The 17,792-nt window shown below is 59.7% G+C and overlaps 3 protein-coding genes and 1 non-coding gene across 4 annotated transcripts in view; 1 reads left to right on the top strand and 3 right to left on the bottom strand.

Annotated features, from left to right (window-relative positions):
• Positions 1-345: 345 nt before the first annotated feature.
• Positions 346-3,305, bottom strand: PSMB3 (proteasome 20S subunit beta 3). The gene is made up of 6 exons (XM_052785369.1): positions 3,098-3,305; positions 2,517-2,701; positions 2,038-2,145; positions 1,476-1,653; positions 1,119-1,213; positions 346-471 (listed from the first exon to the last, which is right to left on the bottom strand). Exons 1-6 carry the CDS (start codon positions 3,098-3,100, stop codon positions 423-425), a joined length of 618 nt encoding a protein of 205 aa, XP_052641329.1. The 5' UTR covers positions 3,101-3,305; the 3' UTR covers positions 346-422.
• Positions 3,306-5,459: 2,154 nt separating this feature from the next.
• Positions 5,460-5,533, bottom strand: TRNAN-GUU (transfer RNA asparagine (anticodon GUU)). The gene has a single exon. It is a non-coding gene; the product is annotated as a tRNA-Asn (tRNA).
• Positions 5,534-6,940: 1,407 nt separating this feature from the next.
• Positions 6,941-16,490, top strand: PCGF2 (polycomb group ring finger 2). Its single transcript, XM_052785360.1, is given in 11 exon segments — positions 6,941-7,066; positions 10,451-10,590; positions 10,882-10,978; positions 13,273-13,328; positions 13,917-13,967; positions 14,053-14,161; positions 14,761-14,809; positions 14,996-15,094; positions 15,495-15,575; positions 16,036-16,302; positions 16,304-16,490. Coding segments are annotated over 10 exon segments (993 nt in total). The 5' UTR covers positions 6,941-7,066; positions 10,451-10,478; the 3' UTR covers positions 16,376-16,490.
• Positions 8,392-17,792, bottom strand: part of MLLT6 (MLLT6, PHD finger containing) — a 64,022-nt gene continuing 54,621 nt past the window's right edge. Inside the window, exon 21 of the transcript XR_008234844.1 lies at positions 8,392-8,404. The gene's annotated coding sequence lies outside the window, so the exon portion shown is untranslated. The remainder of the gene's footprint in view (positions 8,405-17,792) is intronic.

Below are 17,792 nucleotides of genomic sequence, written 5' to 3'. Positions count from 1 at the left end.
CATCTGTTCCTTGCTGCTGTCCTCTTTAAAGTGCTGTAATGATCAACTGTTACTCCATGAGGTATGTGGTCATTTTCAGTCTTAGATTAACCACAACGGGAATAGCCTTTTTATATGTGCCTGTAAAATGGAGTTTTTAAGTAAGAACTGATTTTACCAAGTCCTGCTGACTCCCTGGGGTGCAGCTGAAGCTCAGTCACTCACACATACGGGTGTACTGAGGGAGATTAGTATAGGTGGCTCAGAGAGAAAGGTAAGCTCGGCTACCGTGTAAAACCCAAGCTCCTTCTGATAGCTTTAGAGATGAGAACTTAATCCTAGTGTTCAGACTCAAGAAAAGGAAAGTTCACTACAATAGAGAGTTTTATTTAAAAAAGTTCCAAGCAGATCGGGATGTGAAACACATGAGCAGATGTGCTGGGCTAGTCCATGCGAGCTTTCAGGGTCCTGGTAGTGATCTTGTCTTTTTCACTAGAGAGGGAAAGAGAAAAGACAATTAGTAAATCCGCGTTTAATACCTACATGCAGATTGTCCCTTCATTAGGAAGCTGCAGTGTGCATAGGTAGTTTGTTTGCTAGCGGAGGCAGGATCATCTGAACTTGAAGGTAGCTGTTACAACTAGGTAAACCCCATCCTCCTGCCGCTTCACCCGAGGGGAGCTCCAGTAGGTTCAGTAAGCAGCAGTGCCTGGGATGCTGCAGGGAAACAGCACCACGAGCAAAATAAGCTGCTTCAGAAGTCGGTATGATTGCAGAGTCAGGAAGTTAACATTGCATCCAGCTGTGGCAAAGAGCATCCTCTTGGCCAGTGCTGCCCATAAGTGAGGAGTCACACTGAATACTGATGGGAATGCAGCCAGGGAATCCCTACACAGCAAGAGTCTTAACTCTAGGATTAATTCCCCATGGCTCCTGCAATTCTAGCAACAGCCATGAACCACAACAGAGAGTAGCCATGAGAAATAAAACACTTAGAATGGACAAAACATTGCTAAAGATACTGCTGAAAGGGAGCAGGATTAGGGATACCCTGGAAACCAATCCCTTAACTGACTTTAATGTACAGCTTGTTAAATTCTACCTCTGTTCTGCAGGGGAAGAGAGCAGCACTTACTTACATTATGTGTACTACCACGCCCATTCCAGATAGGGCATCTCTGTCCACTGCATTCAACATGGCCTGCGAAATTGTTTCGAAGAGGTGATCGGGCTCCTGAGGAACAGAAGTTATTTTAGTTGGTGTAAAAACTGAACGTTGAGTCATCGGATTTTATTCAAAACCCAAAGTATCATCCAAGACACTGCAAGATTTTCCCTGCAGGCTGCTATAAGCTACAGCCTCTTTGTTCTCCTGAGCTCCTTCAAGAAGTACCAAAGGACAGAGCTTTTCATCCAACCTGTGTATCTCAGGTTCTGCAATTAACAGCAGGAAGCTGAATCCAAGAACCAGAGCTGAGCCTGGCCACCTCACTCACCATGTCGGGCTCCCAGAGGGACTCGCACATGCCGTACATCTGCTCAGAGCAGGTGCCGCTGACCACAAAGTCATCGGTTATCATCGGGCAGCCGATCAGGTCTAGAGAGCAGATGAAAGGTTCGTGTGTTATGGGGTCCAGCCCGGCAATGACTGGTTCTGTGTAGTAAGGTCCAAACCTGTGAACAACAACATGGCATAGAGCAGTCCAACCACCCTGAAGCAGTTCCATGTCCCACAATAAATACCCATACAAGGAAAACATCCCACAGATGCTTGTGGTGGGGGGGACCTTTCAGGTCAACCTAGAAGCATCCTGCAATGGTTTTAGTGTGGCAAACAGAACAAACTTGTACTGCTGCAGGATTATTTTAACAATACCCAATATTCTTTTGCAAGGAAGTTGAAGAAACATTGTCCTTAGATTGAAGTCTCCTCTTGCCATATCACAAGTAGTCTTTACAGGAGCCCTCCTCAGCCCCCACCTCTCTAGAATCAGATCAACTCCAACAACCACAGCCCTCACTGACACGTAAACAGCGACTCTGTTGTTTGACAGTTACCGTCTCTCGTAAAGCAGGTTGGAAACCATGCTCATAAAAGTCTGAGGTTTGATCTGCCTGCCTTCCTTCAGCTCGTAGAGATTCAGCCTGAACTTCAGTCTCTGGGCACTGCAAGAGATGAGAATCAGGATTAAAGCAGAAGCAGGTTCCTTTTTCTTTCACCTTCACCCAGGCCTGAACTGTTCTACTGCACGCTGACAGATACCAGCTCCTGATGCATGCCTGAGGCAGGTAGGTATTCCAGATGCAGCTGAAGTTACGAAGTCTTAGTAGCGATGTGATCAAGTGCAGTTTTATTTAAAAAGCTCCCAGTAAAGGGAGACTAAGAGGAGGAAAGCTGGCACCCAGATATTATACCCTTCCCCACGAATAAACAAAGGCATTTATGCTCAGCATAAGCTGCCACTTAGTACTTATTGTAAATATGCCTCTCATGCGCTGGGTATGGGAACACACGGGCGCGCGGGAGTCTTACTTACACCGTCTGCACGTCCGTGGCCAGTCCTGCCAATCCGATATACAGTCTTTCTCCCATAGGGAAAATCTTCTGGAAGTCTGTGGTCACCATCTGCGCTTGAATCCCAAACCGCCGGTCCGCAGCAATGGCCACGCAATTCTTCCCCTTCATGGCCATTACGGCCCCGCCGTTATAGGACATAATAGACTGGAAAAGAGGAGGAGAGCAGGTACCGCCGGGGCTGGGGGCAGCGGTTCGGGATGCCGGTTCCCCGGTGAGACTGACGGGGCCGGGGGGTACCCACCTCCGCCTGGCCTGTCCCTGCGGGCCCGGTGCAGCGGGGGGAAGCCGACACCGCTCCCCCCCTGCGGTTTTGGCTTTAATTTGTCCATTTTTGGGGGGGGGGCCACCCCACAGCGGGTTGCTTACGGCCGCTGCTTCCCGCCCACCCGCGGCCCCCGCCCGCCACGGCCCGGTCTGAGGGAAGGCCCATGGGGATACACCACCGCGGCGACGGGGAAGGCCTCCAGGCCACCCGCGGGCCTCGTCCCGCCGGTCCCAACTCCTCCCCCGGGCCGCCCCCGGCCCCGTCCCGGCGCTCACCATGGCGCCGGCTGCACAGACACCGCCAGGCCCCGCACCGCTCCTCCGGCCGTACCGCACACCGCCCCGCCGCGCCGCTGCTCCCGCCTCCCGTCTCTTCCCATTGGCTACCGCCGCGGCCTCCCGGCGAGCCGCCGCTCCGTTATTGGTGGTTCCGTCCGCCGCGGGGCGGAGCTGGTTGGTTGCGGCGGCGGTGAGGGAGGGGGAGAAAAATGAAGAGTCATAGTGAGCGGGGCATGCCGGGACGGCGGCGGACTGCGCGGGAGGGGCGGGGCGGGTACGCAGCTGGGAGGGGGGCTCGCACAGCTGGATCCATCGGGGCGCGCAGCTGGATGAGCGCGCGGGGTCATGGCACAGCTGGAGGGACGTGCAGGGCATGGCACAGCTGGAAATGTCCGTGGGGGGCATGGTACAGCTGGGGGGACATTAGGGCATGGCACAGCTGGAAATGCCCATGGGGGCATGGTACAGCTGGAGGGACATTAGGGCATGGCACAGCTGGAAATGCCCATGGGGTCATGGCACAGCTGGAGGGACATGCAGGGGCACTGCAGAGGTGGCAGGCGGGTACGGCCATCCCATCACTCAGTGGCAGTGGGGGGGTCCCTGAGACCACGGCCCCTGTGCCTGCCCAGTGTGGCACCCACGTGCCCATTCCCTGCGTGCCCGTGGCAAGGCCGGATTCAGCGCAGGGTGGCCAGGCTGGGACCTGCCCAGTGGTATCTTCCACTAGCTTGGCCCTACACAGCCCTGACACCTTCTGTTGGGCACTGGGAAAAGTTGGCCAAACCTGGCCAAATTTAACTAGAAACTCCAGGAAACCCATCCCACACCACTCCACCATGCAGAGCCCTGGTGTATGTCAGGCTTTGTGCACCCGCTGTCTGCTTTTGCAGCTCTGGGACCCCGGAGCAAAACCCTAAACTCACGCTGTGGGGCCAGGGACACTGGGTCTCCTAGAGGCAAAAAAAAAAATTCTCTTTGGAAAGTGCTGGCACAGTAAAGTCACTCTGTAAAGCAGCGAGTCACGGCATATCCTGGGGAGAGAAAGAGGCCTGGCAAATGGCTGCAAGGGTATTTTTTATTCAGAGAGCAACTGAAAGGGGGATTTGCGCTCTGCGGAGTATTGGATTTCCTTCCCCATCCCCGTTTGCCAGCTCTCCCCTCTCCTAGAGGAGACAGGATTAAATGTTTAATTTAGGGGAGTGATGTTGTGCCAAAGGGAAAGAGATCCATGTGTTTGGAAACGCTCTTAAATGCACAACAGATCAGCCCGCCTGGTTTCAATGAAAACCTCTGGCCCGTGCAGGGGCTGTTCATCCGCTCCGGGGACCAAGCCCCGGAGGCGCAGCCTGTCCCGTGGCAGTTGTATTTTTAAAGTGTTTTCCATTGTAAAAGGTTTCTCGCAGGGATGAAGTCAGAGGCCACATTCTGTCTGGTAGGAACACCCCATGTGCTGGGGAGAAAAGGAGCAGCAGAACCAGATGGGAATATCTCCACAGGCAGATTTTGGCAGCACCCGGTTCCTCCGCAGCCTTGGCCGTCTCGGGTGGCAGTGGGGAGGTGATCCTCACTGGGCACTGCTTCTCTCTTCGCTTTCCTGTCAGGCTCTGGCTCTTGGATTGCGAAGGCAGCAGCAATCCCACTCCCTGGCCCAGAGAGCCCCAGCACTTCCCCAGCCCCGGCAGCGCTGGACTTGGCCACGGGAGCATTTTGAGGCTCCGGGCTTTTGAAACAACAGGGATCTTCCTGGCGCGGCTTTATGCCCTGCATTAAAACATTAACTTCATTATTTCTGGTATGAAAATAAAATCGGGGCAAGCGGGGAACATAAATAGATTTTACAAGACTTTGTAAGAGAGGGGAACTTCAGCAATGCAGATTTGGACCCCCTTCAGCTTGTTTTTAAGGCAAAATATGGACTCTGGATGGAAACAGGCTTTCAAGTCTCTGCTCCATTTTTAATGTCCCAACATGTCCTTTTGCTTACAGGAGAAACCGCAGTGCAGAGGGGACCACAGGCTAAGCAGAAATGTTTTTCTTCACACCAGGGGCTGGTTTCCTGCTCACCCAGTGCCTTGGAGAGAGCTGTGAGCCCACGGGGAGCACCGGGACCACATCCTGCCCGTTCGCACCTTCTCCCTGTCCAGCTCAGCCCAGTCCTGAGGGCGAGGACCACCCCAAGGGAGCAGGGAAATCCCCACCAAGCCCCTGCGCAGCTCTTTGCACAGTTAAAAACCACCCTGCCCGCCCCACGGGGACCCGGCACCGGCCACCTCGGCCTGCTTCGTCCATCCTCGGCCGCTCCCCGAGACCGGCCCTGGAAAAAAGTGGGGAAAAACCGAGGTAAAACAGTTCGTTTCGTCCCTGGGTGGGCTCGAACCACCAACCTTTCGGTTAACAGCCGAACGCGCTAACCGATTGCGCCACAGAGACCGCGCTGGTGATTGTTATCGCGACCGCCGCACTCAGCCGGAGCATCCCCGGGAGCGCCCGCGGGCTGCGGGTACCAGTACCGGGTACCGGCACCGGGAGACCGAGCGCCGGCACCGGGACACCGGCCGGGGTGGGGAATTAATCGCACGGCCGCAACCGTGTGGGCCGAGGGGAAACGCGTGGGCGCTGCGCCCCGCCGAGTAGCCGGTACACCGGGTGTACGGAAGCGCCCTCGGTCGCGCCGAGCCCCGGTCAGACCCACGGGGGAGGCGCGGACACGCGCGGGGCAGCGGGGCCGTCTGGGTCTTTCCGCTGCGCTGGAGAGGGGCTGCGGGGCGTCGGGGGGTGAGCTGCCGCCGACACGCGTGGGCTCCCCGGCTACCCGCACCCCCCGAGATCCCCCGTGAGCTCCCCGCAAGGTGCCCCCTTCCCTCCGAGCGGGGACGGGCCCGCCGTGACGGATCCCGCCCGGCTGCGGGACCGGCCCCGCGGGGGAAACCGGCGCCGTGAGCCCGCCCGCTCTGCTCCCCTTCCTTCCCTTTTTCCCCTCATTTTATTTCTTTCCCGCTTTTTCCTTTTTTTCCCTCTCCTTCCCTTTTTCCTGCCTTTTTTCTTTTCTCCCTCCTTTCCTTTTTTCTTTCCTTCCTTTTTTCTTTCCTCCTATTCCTTTTTTCCCTTTTCTTCCCTCCTTTTCCATTTTTCCCTTTCTTCCTCTAATTTCCCTCTATTTTATTTCCCTTCCTTTTTTTCCCCCTTCCCTTTGCTTTCCCCTCCCGGCGCCGGTCCCGCAGGCCCCGCCGAGCACCGGCAGGCACCGGACCCCCGCCCGAGGAGCCCGGGGAAGGTCCCGCGGGGCCCGGGATGCCCCGCGTCGCCTCCCGGGTGGGAAGTCCCCCCATTCGGGACCGAAAATGCCCCAGGGCTGGTCGGGGAGGGGGGTCTCGGGCCACCACCCTAGCAGTGCCGCGGTGATGGAGGAACACGGGGACCGGGCACCGCCGCCCCGGCTCGGATTTTGGGCCCATTCCAGCTGCTTTTAGGGCGCTCTCCTTTTCTGCCGAAGCCCAACGGGGGGGGGGGGGGGGTGTCGCGGCGGCGGGGGGGACGGCAGCAGCGGGGCTCTCCGCAAGCACCGGGGCACCGTCGCAGCGGTGTCCCCCGGGGCGGCGGCGGCGGGGGGGGGGCCGTGTCCCGGCGGGGCGGGGCGGCGTGGAGGGGGGGGGGGCAATCTCGGGCCCTCACTCCCCTCCTCCGCAACACCCCAAAGGAATGAGGTCACGTGAGGCGGGGCGGGGCCTGGCGGCGGCTGGAGGAGGGAAAAAAATAAAAAAAAAAAAAGGAGGAAAAAAAAAATTAAAAAAAAAAAAGGAGGAGGAAGGAGGGAAAAAAAAAAGGAAAAAAAAAAAAAAAACCGAGCGCGAGAAAAAAAAGGGCCCCGGCCGCAGCGCCGCCGCCGAGTCGAGCCGAGCCGAGCCGCGCCGACCGGCGGGAGCGGAGGGGCGGCCGCGGGGCCGCCGCTGCCGCCGCCACCAGGTAGGGACGCAGCCCCGGGCCCCCCCCTCCGCCTCCACCGCCGCCGCCGCCGCCGGGCCCCCCCCGCGCCCTTTTCTCTCCGCGTTCAAGATGGCCGATGGCCGCCGCCTCCCCCCGCTTTGTGCGGCGGCCCCGCTCCTGCCCGGGGGGGGGCCCTGACCCCCCCCCATTCCCCCCCCACGGCGGGCACCGGCGAGGGGCAACGGAGCTCTGACAGCCCCGGCTCCCGACGCCCACCCCCCACCCCCTCCCCGGGCCCGGCGCGGCGTAGAGCGGGGCAGTGCGGTACGGCCGGGGGGGGGCCGCGGCGGGAGCCCCCCCCCGGGGCGGGCGGAGGGGCCGGGCCGGGCCCCAGGGCGGGCTGTCAGCCGGCCGCGAGTACAAAGGGCTGGGGGGCACCGGGAGCGCCCCGGGTTCACCGGGGCTGCCCCACCCCCGGCCCCAAATCGTGTCGTGTGTGTGTCGTGTCGTCCCCCCCCCCAAAAAAAAAAAAAAAAAAGAAGCGGGAGCTGCCCGCGGCGCCGGGGTGGCCCCCCCCCCCCGCCGGGAAACACCCCCCAGGGGCACAACGCGGGGTCACGCGTGTCCGTGCCCATGGCGTGTCCGTGCCCGCGCGCCTGTGCCAGGCGGGTGTCACGCACGCCGGGCGGCCACGTCCCGCCGCGGGGACGGGGGCTGAGTGTGTCCTTGTGCCTACACGGGTGTGGGGACACGCGTGTTCGTGCCCTCCCCGCGGTGCTTCCTTCTCCCCCCCCCCCGCCACGTCGTTTCGCTCCTCGGCAGCGGCCGGTGCCCGCGTCCCGCACCCCGGGAGCAGCGGGGGGGGGGGGTCTCGTCGGTGGGCGCGGGTTCACGCTCCGGTGCCTTTTTGTCGTGTTCCCGGTGCGTGGGGCGGGGTGGGGAGGGGGTGTCCGTGGCCGCCGAGCGGGCAGTGCCGGGGGGAACCGTCCCGGTTTATTTCTCGGGCTTGCCGCCGCCGGTGGGTCCCACGGGGAGGGGGCAGCCGGTCGGGTCCAAGTTACCGGTGACTTTGAAACGTCCTTCCTCACCCGTGCCTGGTCCCGCGGGGATTTGGGGGGGGGGGGGGGGCAAGAAGGGGGGGACCACTGTGCCGGGCCACCGCCCAGGGAGACAAAAGACCCCGAAAGTCGTGGCGGGGGGGGCGGGCCGGGGGTGCGGGGCAGCCGGCTGCGGGCGGCGGGACCCGTTCCGGCGGCGGGACCGGGGCAGCGGGCGCCGCTGGCGGGACGGGGCGGCCCCGAAGGCTCCGGCGGGGCCGGTGCTGCGGCCGGCTCCGGTGCCCGGGGAGGGGAGTTGGGGGGGGCCGGGGCTTTGTTTCTGCCCCCACGGCAGGAAATCGCCGTTGTTATCACCCGGTTTATTAGAACCGGTTTGCGCCGGTGGCTCAGGCTCCCCCCTCCCGCGGAGACCCGGGCCGCCATTGGTGGCTGTGAGCACCAAAAGCGGCAAAATCCACCCAAAATGCAGCCGTGGGGTCCTGCGGCCCGCCGTGGGCAGCCGGTGCCCGGTGGAGCTGCCCGGTCCCCTGGCAGGGGTCGGTGCAGGAGCCCCGGGGCTGGGCACCGCGGCCCCCCCCCCAGGCATTCCTCCTGGCCGGGGGGAGCCTGGCAGTAGCCCCCCATCACCTGTGGGCGACGGAGGGCTGAGGGCACCTGCTCGGGTGCAGCAAGGTGCAGGGCACCCCGGGGTGCCCACCCAGGGGATGCCCAGGGGTGAGACCCGAGCCTGGGGGGTGCGGGGGCTTCCCAAACACCCTGGTGCCCCGGCCCCCTCCCTGTAAGGAGACCCTGGGGCTCGGCTTGGCCCCTGGCCCTCCAGCACAGGGGTGTCCTTGAGGTCCCCATCCCCGTGGTGTCCCCATCCCTGCAGCATCCCCATCCCCACGGTGTCCCCATCCCTGCAGACCTGCCTCCGGGGACTCCACGGTGGGTGAAGGAGATGGGAGACCCACACTGGAGCCCGGGAGAAGCACCGCAGGGAGCAAGCGGGAGCGTAGGGCGGCTTCCCCAGGGCAGGCGCCTGGCACGGACCCGGTGTCGTACAAACACCCCTGCACGCACCACTCCATCGCAGAGCCCCGAGCACACACCCCTGCACGCGCAAAAAACCACAGCCTCGCACGCACAGCCCTGCGCACACCCACCCGGCGTGCGCACCCCTGCACGCACACACGCTCCTGTACACGCACACACACGCGTGCAACCCTGTTTTCTCCCTGGGTGCGGGGTTCACCCCGTTCCTCGCCCGGTCGTGGTACCCGCACCGCAGCCGTTGTGCCTTCGGCGGTTGTCTCGGCCGTTGTCTGGTTGTCGGCTGCGGGGTGTCTGCGAAGGGCCTGGCCCCGTGTCGGGCAGCCGGTGACAGCGCTTCGTGCCTGGCCCCGTGCGAGCGCCTGTACCGCAGGGGTGCAAGCGTGTGCGTGTGTATCTTCGCCTGTGTGCACGTAGGGGATACGAGCATGTAGGTGTCGTATGTGTGTACACACACGTGCGTGTGTGTGTCTCCCTCGGGGTGGGTGGGGTTGTGGGTACGTACGGGTGTTGCTGTCGGCACACCCTGGCTCTGCCATCGCGCCCACGCTCATTTACACAAACCCAGGGTTTCTTCTCCCCTTTCCCCCTCGCCTCGGATGGTTGTAATAATATTCTGGCTCCTCTCCAAGTATCGGGGTTGCCATGGAAACAATAAAACTGCAGCGATTTCGGGCTCCGGCTCTACCGTCTCCCATTGTAAACGTGGAAGTGCCGGAGCGGGCAGGCAGCGATTCCCCCACGTCTGCGCCCCACGCCGCGGGACGCTGCCCGTACCTTGTGTGCACACCCAGCCCCGCACACCCACACACGCAGGTGCTGCGGGTGCTCCTGGCCGTGGGCAGGTGGCCGACACCGGACTCGGGAGTTTCTATAGAAACCGCGAGGCAGTGGCTGAAAATACCTTTTCCATCGAACAAAACAAAAATACACTTTGTGTGTGTGTATGTGTGCGTGCACAGCCCGGGGAGCTGCAGGCAAGGGGCTGGCTAACAGGGGTGATTTGTCCCCTCTCAGAGGTGACTTGGCATGGTGGGGACCCACTCGGGCACCCCCAGGAAGATGCAAACATGAGGCAAAGGCAGCTGGGCAGTGCCCAGGACCAGGACCTGCATCGGGAGATGTGCGGGTGCTGCTCGCGCACCCGCGGGGCTGGCAGGGTGCGGGGCTGGGGCTGCCCCAGTGCTCTCGGGGCGAAGCATGGCACATCAGGGGGAGTGTCAGGCACCCCCACCCTGCTCTGGATTTGTTCCTTCAAGGGTGAAGTGGGTCCCACGGGTCCCGTCCTTGCACGAAGTGGCCGTTAATGGTGGCCCTGGGTGTTTCCCTGCAGGGAGGATCCGCCGCGGCGCTGCTCCAAAATGCACAGGACCACCAGGATAAAGATCACCGAGCTCAACCCCCACCTGATGTGCGCCTTGTGCGGCGGCTACTTCATAGACGCCACCACCATTGTGGAGTGTCTGCACTCCTGTGAGTGTCCTGGGCTCCCGGCCGGGGCCGTGCTGCACGTGGGGTACCCCGAGCCCCGGGAAGGGTGGCCGTGCTGCACCAAGACCCTCCTGCAGTGCCCAAACCCATCCTGCATCAGGCATTGCTGCCGCATGGAGCTGTGGGGTCATGGATGGGGCCAGACCGGGACAAGCGAGCAGGGGTCCCAGCCCCGAGCCAGTGCGGGGGTGAGGGCTGCTTTGCTGGGCTGGCACAGGGGCTCTGCCCCCTCGTCCGTCTGTCCATCTGCTCATGCCGAGTCTTTCCCCACAGTCTGCAAAACCTGCATTGTTCGGTACCTGGAGACGAACAAGTACTGCCCCATGTGTGATGTCCAAGTGCACAAAACCAGACCCCTCCTCAGCATCAGGTGAGCTTTGCGGGCTCCCCGCATGCCATGCCCCTGCGTGGTGCCAAGCCCCGGCCCCGTGTCGGTGCAGCCTGTGCCTGCTCTAGGGTGTAGCCCTGAGCACCCCGGGATGGGGAGCAGGGCTCTGCGGCCAGCCCAGGTTCATGATGGTGCAGCTGAGCAGGGACCATTGTACCTCTTGCAGCATGAAACCTCTCTGCTCCTGACCCCGCACCCCACAGCAGTGGGGATCTGGGGGGCTCTCCGGGTGGAAGGGGAACAGGGACAGTGGGAAATGCCACCATGGAGGGAACAGGACCCTGGGACATCTCTTCTGTGGCAGGAGGAGGAGGCTGGGGTGGGTGCCAGCCAGAGCAGGGGCTGCCTGTGCCCATCCCTGCGCATCCCAGACCACAGACGTCCATCCATCCGTCCCTGCAGCCCCACCGTGCGCAGTTTAACCTGGGACCCGCCTGTGTTTTCTAACTCCCTGCTCTTTCCCCCGTGGGGATGGTGCCATGTCCCTTGGGGGATGCCAGGGTGGGCTCACGGCAGCGCAGGTGAAAGGGTGCCCGGCCACGGTGGTGTTGGCTTCGTGCCGGCTCTGCCCCGGCCCCGCGTCTGGCTGGGGAAAGCCAGACATGTCCCGTCAGTTGTGGAATTGGCTCTGCAGGTGGTTGGCATAGAAACCATGAAAGGCTGCAATACATCACTCGGCTTTTTTTTTATCCTCCTTTTTTTTAGCCTCTTCCGTGTAAATCTGTTTCTGTAGTAACACTTTTTCCGCCTTCCCCTTCCCCCCCCGGTTGACTATGAAATATTTACACTCTGGCTCCCACGGCTCCCTCGCCAAAACATCCCTGTCTGCGTGCGGAGACGGATACGCAGCCGCCCGCGCCGCAGACGGGCACCGCGCACGTGAGCAGCTCTGCGCCGGCGGCCCCGAACCCCGGCTGTCGTGGTGGCACAGTGCCTTCGCCTCCCGTTTGGTCCCGGCGGTGGGAAATGTGGGGCACATGCGGGCAGAGGTGCTGCCGCAGGTGACAGGGGCCTGATCCAGATCTGGTGCCATAGAAAACTCTCTGCACCGATGAGGGGCTTGCTTTCCCCTTTGCTTCCCAAACCAGAGCCGCGGTGGCGCGGCAGCGCCGAAACACCCGTGCCCCGGGCATGATGCTGGGTGGTGCTGAGGGTGCTGCCCACGCCTGGCCACCGTGTCCCCCCTGTGTCCCCCCGGCCACCACCCAGTGCCACTGTGCTGGGCTGAATGGGGTTGACTCATGCAAGAGCAGGGACCGGCTGGTAATTAAGCTGCCAATCAAGCGGCTGAGGTTGCTTTTTCATTAGCTTGCTGTAAATTATAAAGCAAATTCTCTGGGTATGTATTATAAATAAAATCACAGCGGGGCCTCATGAACCAGTGTGACATCACCAAGGAATTAGGGATAAAAGACACGGCTAGGCTAAAAATAATATAGGGTATGGTCATTTGTTTTTCTTTAAAATAAAGGCCTTATTATTAAAATGGAAATAATTGCAGATATAATTTACTTTTTCACCAGTCCCACTGCTCTTGCTTTGTTTTTGAGATTTTTTTTTAATTCGGCTGAGCTGCTGGTTTTAAATTGTGCCAGATGCCCTGCCTGCAGGGTCCCAAGCCCAAGCCTTCAGCAAAATCCCATTCTCGGCTCTGTGCTGAGGATGGGACTCGAGCTTCTCCAGTTCCTCGAGTGCGTTAGAAGATTCTGCCTTGAGATGTTCACAGTTTAGGGAGTCCACTTTGCTTTCCTGTATAGCAACCTGACTGGACACTGTCCTGCCATCCTTACAACATCCTTACAAGAGGGAAATGAAAGCCTGAGCCCTGAACTGCAGCCAAGTCCAAAAATAAAATTAGATGCAAATTAAAACTTGCAGAAACATTTGCTGATCTTAGATTATTTTTTTTTAAGTTCTCAGTGTGTTTTTGTAATCATTTTGACTACTGAAACGGATCCTGGCCCCAAAATCCTGCTGTCATCATCCCTAGCAATTACAAGGATTTTTGAAATGGTTTTCTTTCTTTTTCCAGAGTTAACCCTTTGCAGTGAGCGCAAGGGCGGACAGGTTTGCCTGCAAGACAGGGTTGTGGCATCGCCATGGGATGGGGAGTTGGGGCTTTGTGCTGGGAGTTTCCCAGGAGGGAGATGGGGGAAGCGGCATTTGGGCTGGCCGGGGGCACATGGTGCAGGGCAGCTTTCAGCAGCCCAAGGAAGCAAGCTGTTCCCTAATCCAGCTGATTTCTCTCTCCTTTCCTGTTTCTTTTTTTCCCCCAGGTCGGACAAAACCCTACAGGACATAGTGTACAAACTGGTCCCGGGGCTTTTCAAAGGTACAGCCATGGACAATTATAATTGTGTGGGTTTGGGGTTGTTTGTAACTCGCTCCCACCCACCAGCAAAACCGGTCCCCCGGATTTCGCACTGCCCACGCACGCCCCTGCCCGTGTAATGGGGACAGCAGGAAAATGCATGGTGTGAATGGACAGGGATGGGTCCGTCCGGATAGTGCCCATCCCACACTCCGGCAGCCCGGGGGCTGCTGCTGGGGGGAACCACGAAAAGCAAAGCTGGGAGCAGGAGCCGCGGATTTGCTCTCCAAGTGCCTGCCCGTCCTCGGGGGAAAAAGTGTGGGGGTCTGCAGGTGTGGAAAGACTGAGGACAGTCGAGCCGCCATAAAGGCATTCTCACAGCAGCAGATTTGCAGCCGCTCCAAGGGTTTTACTGGTATGACTTGATTGCTCTTGCTAAAGCGACTGCTCTCCTACGGGTCCGTCTGCACCAGGCAGCTCGTGCTCGAGCTGCCGGCGGGGAGCAGGCGCTCGGCAGTCCGGGGCTTCCTCTTGCTCCCCTCTTTGCACCTATCTCCCCCTTGGTGTGATTTTTTTCCCCCCTCACCTTCCTCCTCCCTTCTCCCACAGATGAGATGAAGAGGCGGCGCGACTTCTACGCAGCCTACCCCATGGCAGAGCGTAAGTGTCAGCCCCGGGGACCCCCCCTCACCCTGGCTGTGCCTCCCCGCAACAGCTCAGCCTCTCCCTCCCTCTGCTCCCGCAGTCCCCAACGGGTCCAATGAAGATCGCGGGGAAGTCTCCGAGCAGGACAAGGGGAACCTGACAGATGATGAGATCGTTAGCCTGTCCATAGAGTTTTACGAAGGGTCAAGGTACCGTTTTCTGGCTGCTCCTAAGCCTCTGCCTGGGTTTGGGGTTGTGAATAAACTCTCATCCTCTCTTCCCGCTCCGGAGACGGAGCTGAGATGTGAGGTGGCGGTGGCTGACACGGCCCCTGCTCGGAGCTCAGTATCTCCCAGGGTGCTTGAATGGACGGAGGAGCAACCCAAAACCCATCTGCTCTGGTTCCCCATCCTGCATCCTCCGTGGGTGCTTGCTATGGCAGTGGGGTCCCCGCATCACCGCTCCCCGGGCAGGCAGGGCAAGGCTCCTTCCCAGGCAGCAGAGCCCAAGGGCTGCCGCATCCCTGGTGCCGGTGGTGGCCTCCAAGGATGTCATTGGCATCCGGAGCAGCGGTTCAGAGGAGGCAGGGAAGGCGGCAGCCCGGGCAGTGGTTGCAACGTGCTGGATTGGAAATGCAGCAACTTGGGCGTGTACGTGGTCAGGGGTGGCCAAGCCAGAGCTTGGCTGAAGGTCACTGGATGTTCCCCTTGCAGCCGCTCCATGGATGGCCTTTCTGATGGGTTATTTTTCCTCTCTGCCTTTTTATTCCTCCATAAACTTTGTCCTGTGTTTGCTTTCCTCCCCCCAGAGAGGAGAAGAAAGGGACCGTTGAGAACGGGGACCTGGAGAAGGAGAAGGTGAGTGTGGTGGGACCATGGCATGGAGACCTCCATGTCCAGCTGCCTCCTGGGCTTTTGGGGTGTGGGGGCGGACCGGAGGGCACCCCCAAACCGTCTGCTGAAGGAGGTGGGAACTGCCCATTAATTGCACGGCGGACTCTCAGCAACGCCTCTCCCCCCGGCCCCCTCCCGCTGCGTCCCCAGAAGAACGGGGTGCGGTTCCTGCGCTGTCCCGCCGCGATGACCGTCATGCACCTGGCCAAGTTCCTCCGCAACAAGATGGACGTTCCCAGCAAGTACAAGGTGAGCGTGTGCCTGGGGCGCGCTCGCTGCCCGGCTCTCGGTGCACTCTGGTGGGCTCAGAGGGGCTGATGCCATTTTGGCCATCCCATATTGCATCCCACGCTGCAAATACGCCGTGCTTTGCTTGGTCCCGAATATCACGGCTCTGCTTTGTGCAGCCCAGGCTTTGCCTCCCCAGTGCGTGGGCGCTGGGGCAGGATCCGTCCCTTATGGCGTGTTGCATGTAAACTGAATTTGCTCCAGTTTCTGGCAAGGGCAGTGCTGGGAGCCCTGGCAGACCCTGGCTCTGGGAGAGGCACTCAGGGATGGAGAAGCCCCGATGCCCCATAAGCAGCTTGGGGGGGGGGCTGGTGGTGCCTCTGCCCCCGTGTCGGGCAACTGACACTGTCCCCTGCCCCAGGTGGAAGTCCTCTACGAAGACGAGCCCCTCAAGGAGTATTACACCCTGATGGACATCGCCTACATCTATCCCTGGAGGAGGGTAAGCGGAGCTGCCTCCTTCCCTGCTGTGGGCACCGGCACTGGGGCTTGTCTCGGAGAAAAGCTCGGAAAAGCAGTCCTTTAGGGGAAGGCTAAAAGCATTAAAAAGCTTTAAAACTGAAAAAATTTGAAGAACTTACTTAAAAATTTAAAAATTGAAAAAACTTAATTGAAGAGCTTAAAAACTGGAGAGCTTAAAAATTTGAGCACTTCAACAAATTAAAACCCCGGATGCCCCCTCCTTACAAAGGTGTTTGTTCCAGGTGTGATTTTTTAGGAGGCCGGGGGGGCTGCACCTGCTTTTCTCCCCCTTTCTCCAGGGCAGGCAGGAGGGCTGGTGGCCGGCACCCGGCCACGCTGCCACCGTGGGCAGCCGGTGACGCGGTGCACGCCGGTGCCGTCCCGGCACGGGGTGCCACGGGTTGCCGGGTGCCATGCGTCTGCCCTTCTCCCGCTTGCAGAACGGGCCCCTGCCGCTGAAATACCGCGTCCAACCCGCCTGCAAACGGCTCAAGCTGTCCCAGCCGGCCACCTCCGAGTGCACCAACACCAGCGGCGCCTCTGAGTGCGAGTCGGTCAGCGACAAAGCCCACAGCCCCGCCACGCTGCCCGCCACCTCCTCCTCCCTGCCCAGTCCCGGTACCCCATCCCACGGCTCGCCCAGTTCCACCGCCGGCAGCGGCCCCGCCGGTACCGGCACCGCGCTCAACGGCACCTCGAACTGCCACCCCGCTGCCGCCCGCCGCCAGCCGGTGCCGCAAAACGACTGTCAATGGCAGCACGGCCTCCGCCTTGACCTAAACAATGACGAAACAGGGACTCCTGGCTGGGTTTTATATATCTATATATATTATATATATACATATATAAATATATATGTGTACATAGGGAGAAAAAAAAAATTATACATACTTATTTTCTATTGATTGACCAGATTAATTTAAAATGCAAATAAGACACATAAATGTGGTTGAATATTTTTAAATGTTTTTTGTTGTTTGTTTTTTTTTTTTAATTTTTGTCTTAACTTATGTAAGCTGCATGCCGGAGCTGGGAGCCATGCAGGCGCTGCCGCCTTCCTTGCTCGTTTTCTCTAACGCTTTTCACTCTCCTCCCCATCCCTCTCCCCTCGCGCCTGCTCGGAGCGAGATGGGGCCGTGAGTGGGGACTCCCAGCTGCACAGGTAAGGGCCAAGCACAGGTAAGGGCCAAGCACAGAAGCCAAAAAACTGCCCCCCAGCCCCGCCGTGCCCTGTGATGTTTTGCTTTTTTGTGTTTATTTGGGGATTTTATGGCACCAGGTTTGATAACATGGTGCCTGTGGCCAGCTGGGACCAGTGGTCCATTTGTTGGCATCGAGCATCACTTGCCAGTGTTGCCCCCCCCCTCAGCTTTGCCTCGCCGTACACGTTTCTGTCTCTTTTTTGCTTTCGCTGTGTGGTCTCTGGATGGTGTTTCAGGCTCTGATCTAGCAAAGCCTCACACAGACGCTTCCCTTTATGCACAGTAAGTAGTTTGGGTTTTGTTTTTTTTTTTTTCCCCAGCTTAAAAAAACTATGCTTGCAACTTGGTGGTGAAGGGCCAGCCGTACCGGGGGTGGGAGCACAAGCCCCGCTGAACATTGGTTTCTCCTCCCCGGGGCAGACGGGCAGCGCTGGGTGCCAACGGCTCCGGGCACTGATGGGAAATTTTGGCTGGGGGCATCTAAATGGTTGGAGGCTGCTTTGGCAGCGCTGGGTGAGTCTGCGTGGGACCCAGGGGCTTCAAATGCCACTGCCCTGCCCAGGCAGGGAGGGGGGGCACAGGACCCCCACGTTGCTGGCTCCCCACTCACCTCCATGGCTTCAACGCCACATTTCAGAGCATTTATTTTTATTCCCCCCCCGTCCTTCCTACCTTCTCCTGTCCCCACATTGGGTTTTTAAAAAAATAAAATAAAAAAAATAAGACTACAGTGCCTTTAGCCAGGAGGCTTCAGTGAGGGGCGAGCGTGGGAAGGTGCTGCCATGTTTTGGGCAGGAGCGGCGCGGCACCGGTATCGCCGGCTGCCCGCGTGCTCCGGGGAAGGGACCAACTTTGTACATTGACAAAAAAAAAAAAGCACATGAGCCCCGGGGAGCACAGACCCCGGGGGTTTCTCTCTTACCCTTGCTGGGGAAGGGGGTGAATGACAAAAAATAAGCAAGTGCCTGCAGCGCCCGGATGGCACCCCACGGCCA

The sequence above is a fragment of the Harpia harpyja genome, chromosome 4, assembly GCF_026419915.1.
Source record: "Harpia harpyja isolate bHarHar1 chromosome 4, bHarHar1 primary haplotype, whole genome shotgun sequence".
Lineage (NCBI taxonomy): Eukaryota > Metazoa > Chordata > Aves > Accipitriformes > Accipitridae > Harpia > Harpia harpyja.
Note: the sequence above shows the minus strand (reverse complement) of the source record. Positions and strands in the feature narration are given on the sequence as shown.

What these genes read in the sequence shown, in the direction of transcription:
- PSMB3 (XM_052785369.1), bottom strand. An exon ending in CCCTCTGGGAGCCCGACATG is followed by an intron (nt 1,214 to 1,475) that starts GTGAGTGAGGTG and finishes TCTGTTCCTCAG; the next exon opens with GAGCCCGATCACCTCTTCGA. An exon ending in GGCGTGGTAGTACACATAAT is followed by an intron (nt 472 to 1,118) that starts GTAAGTAAGTGC and finishes TTCCCTCTCTAG; the next exon opens with TGAAAAAGACAAGATCACTA.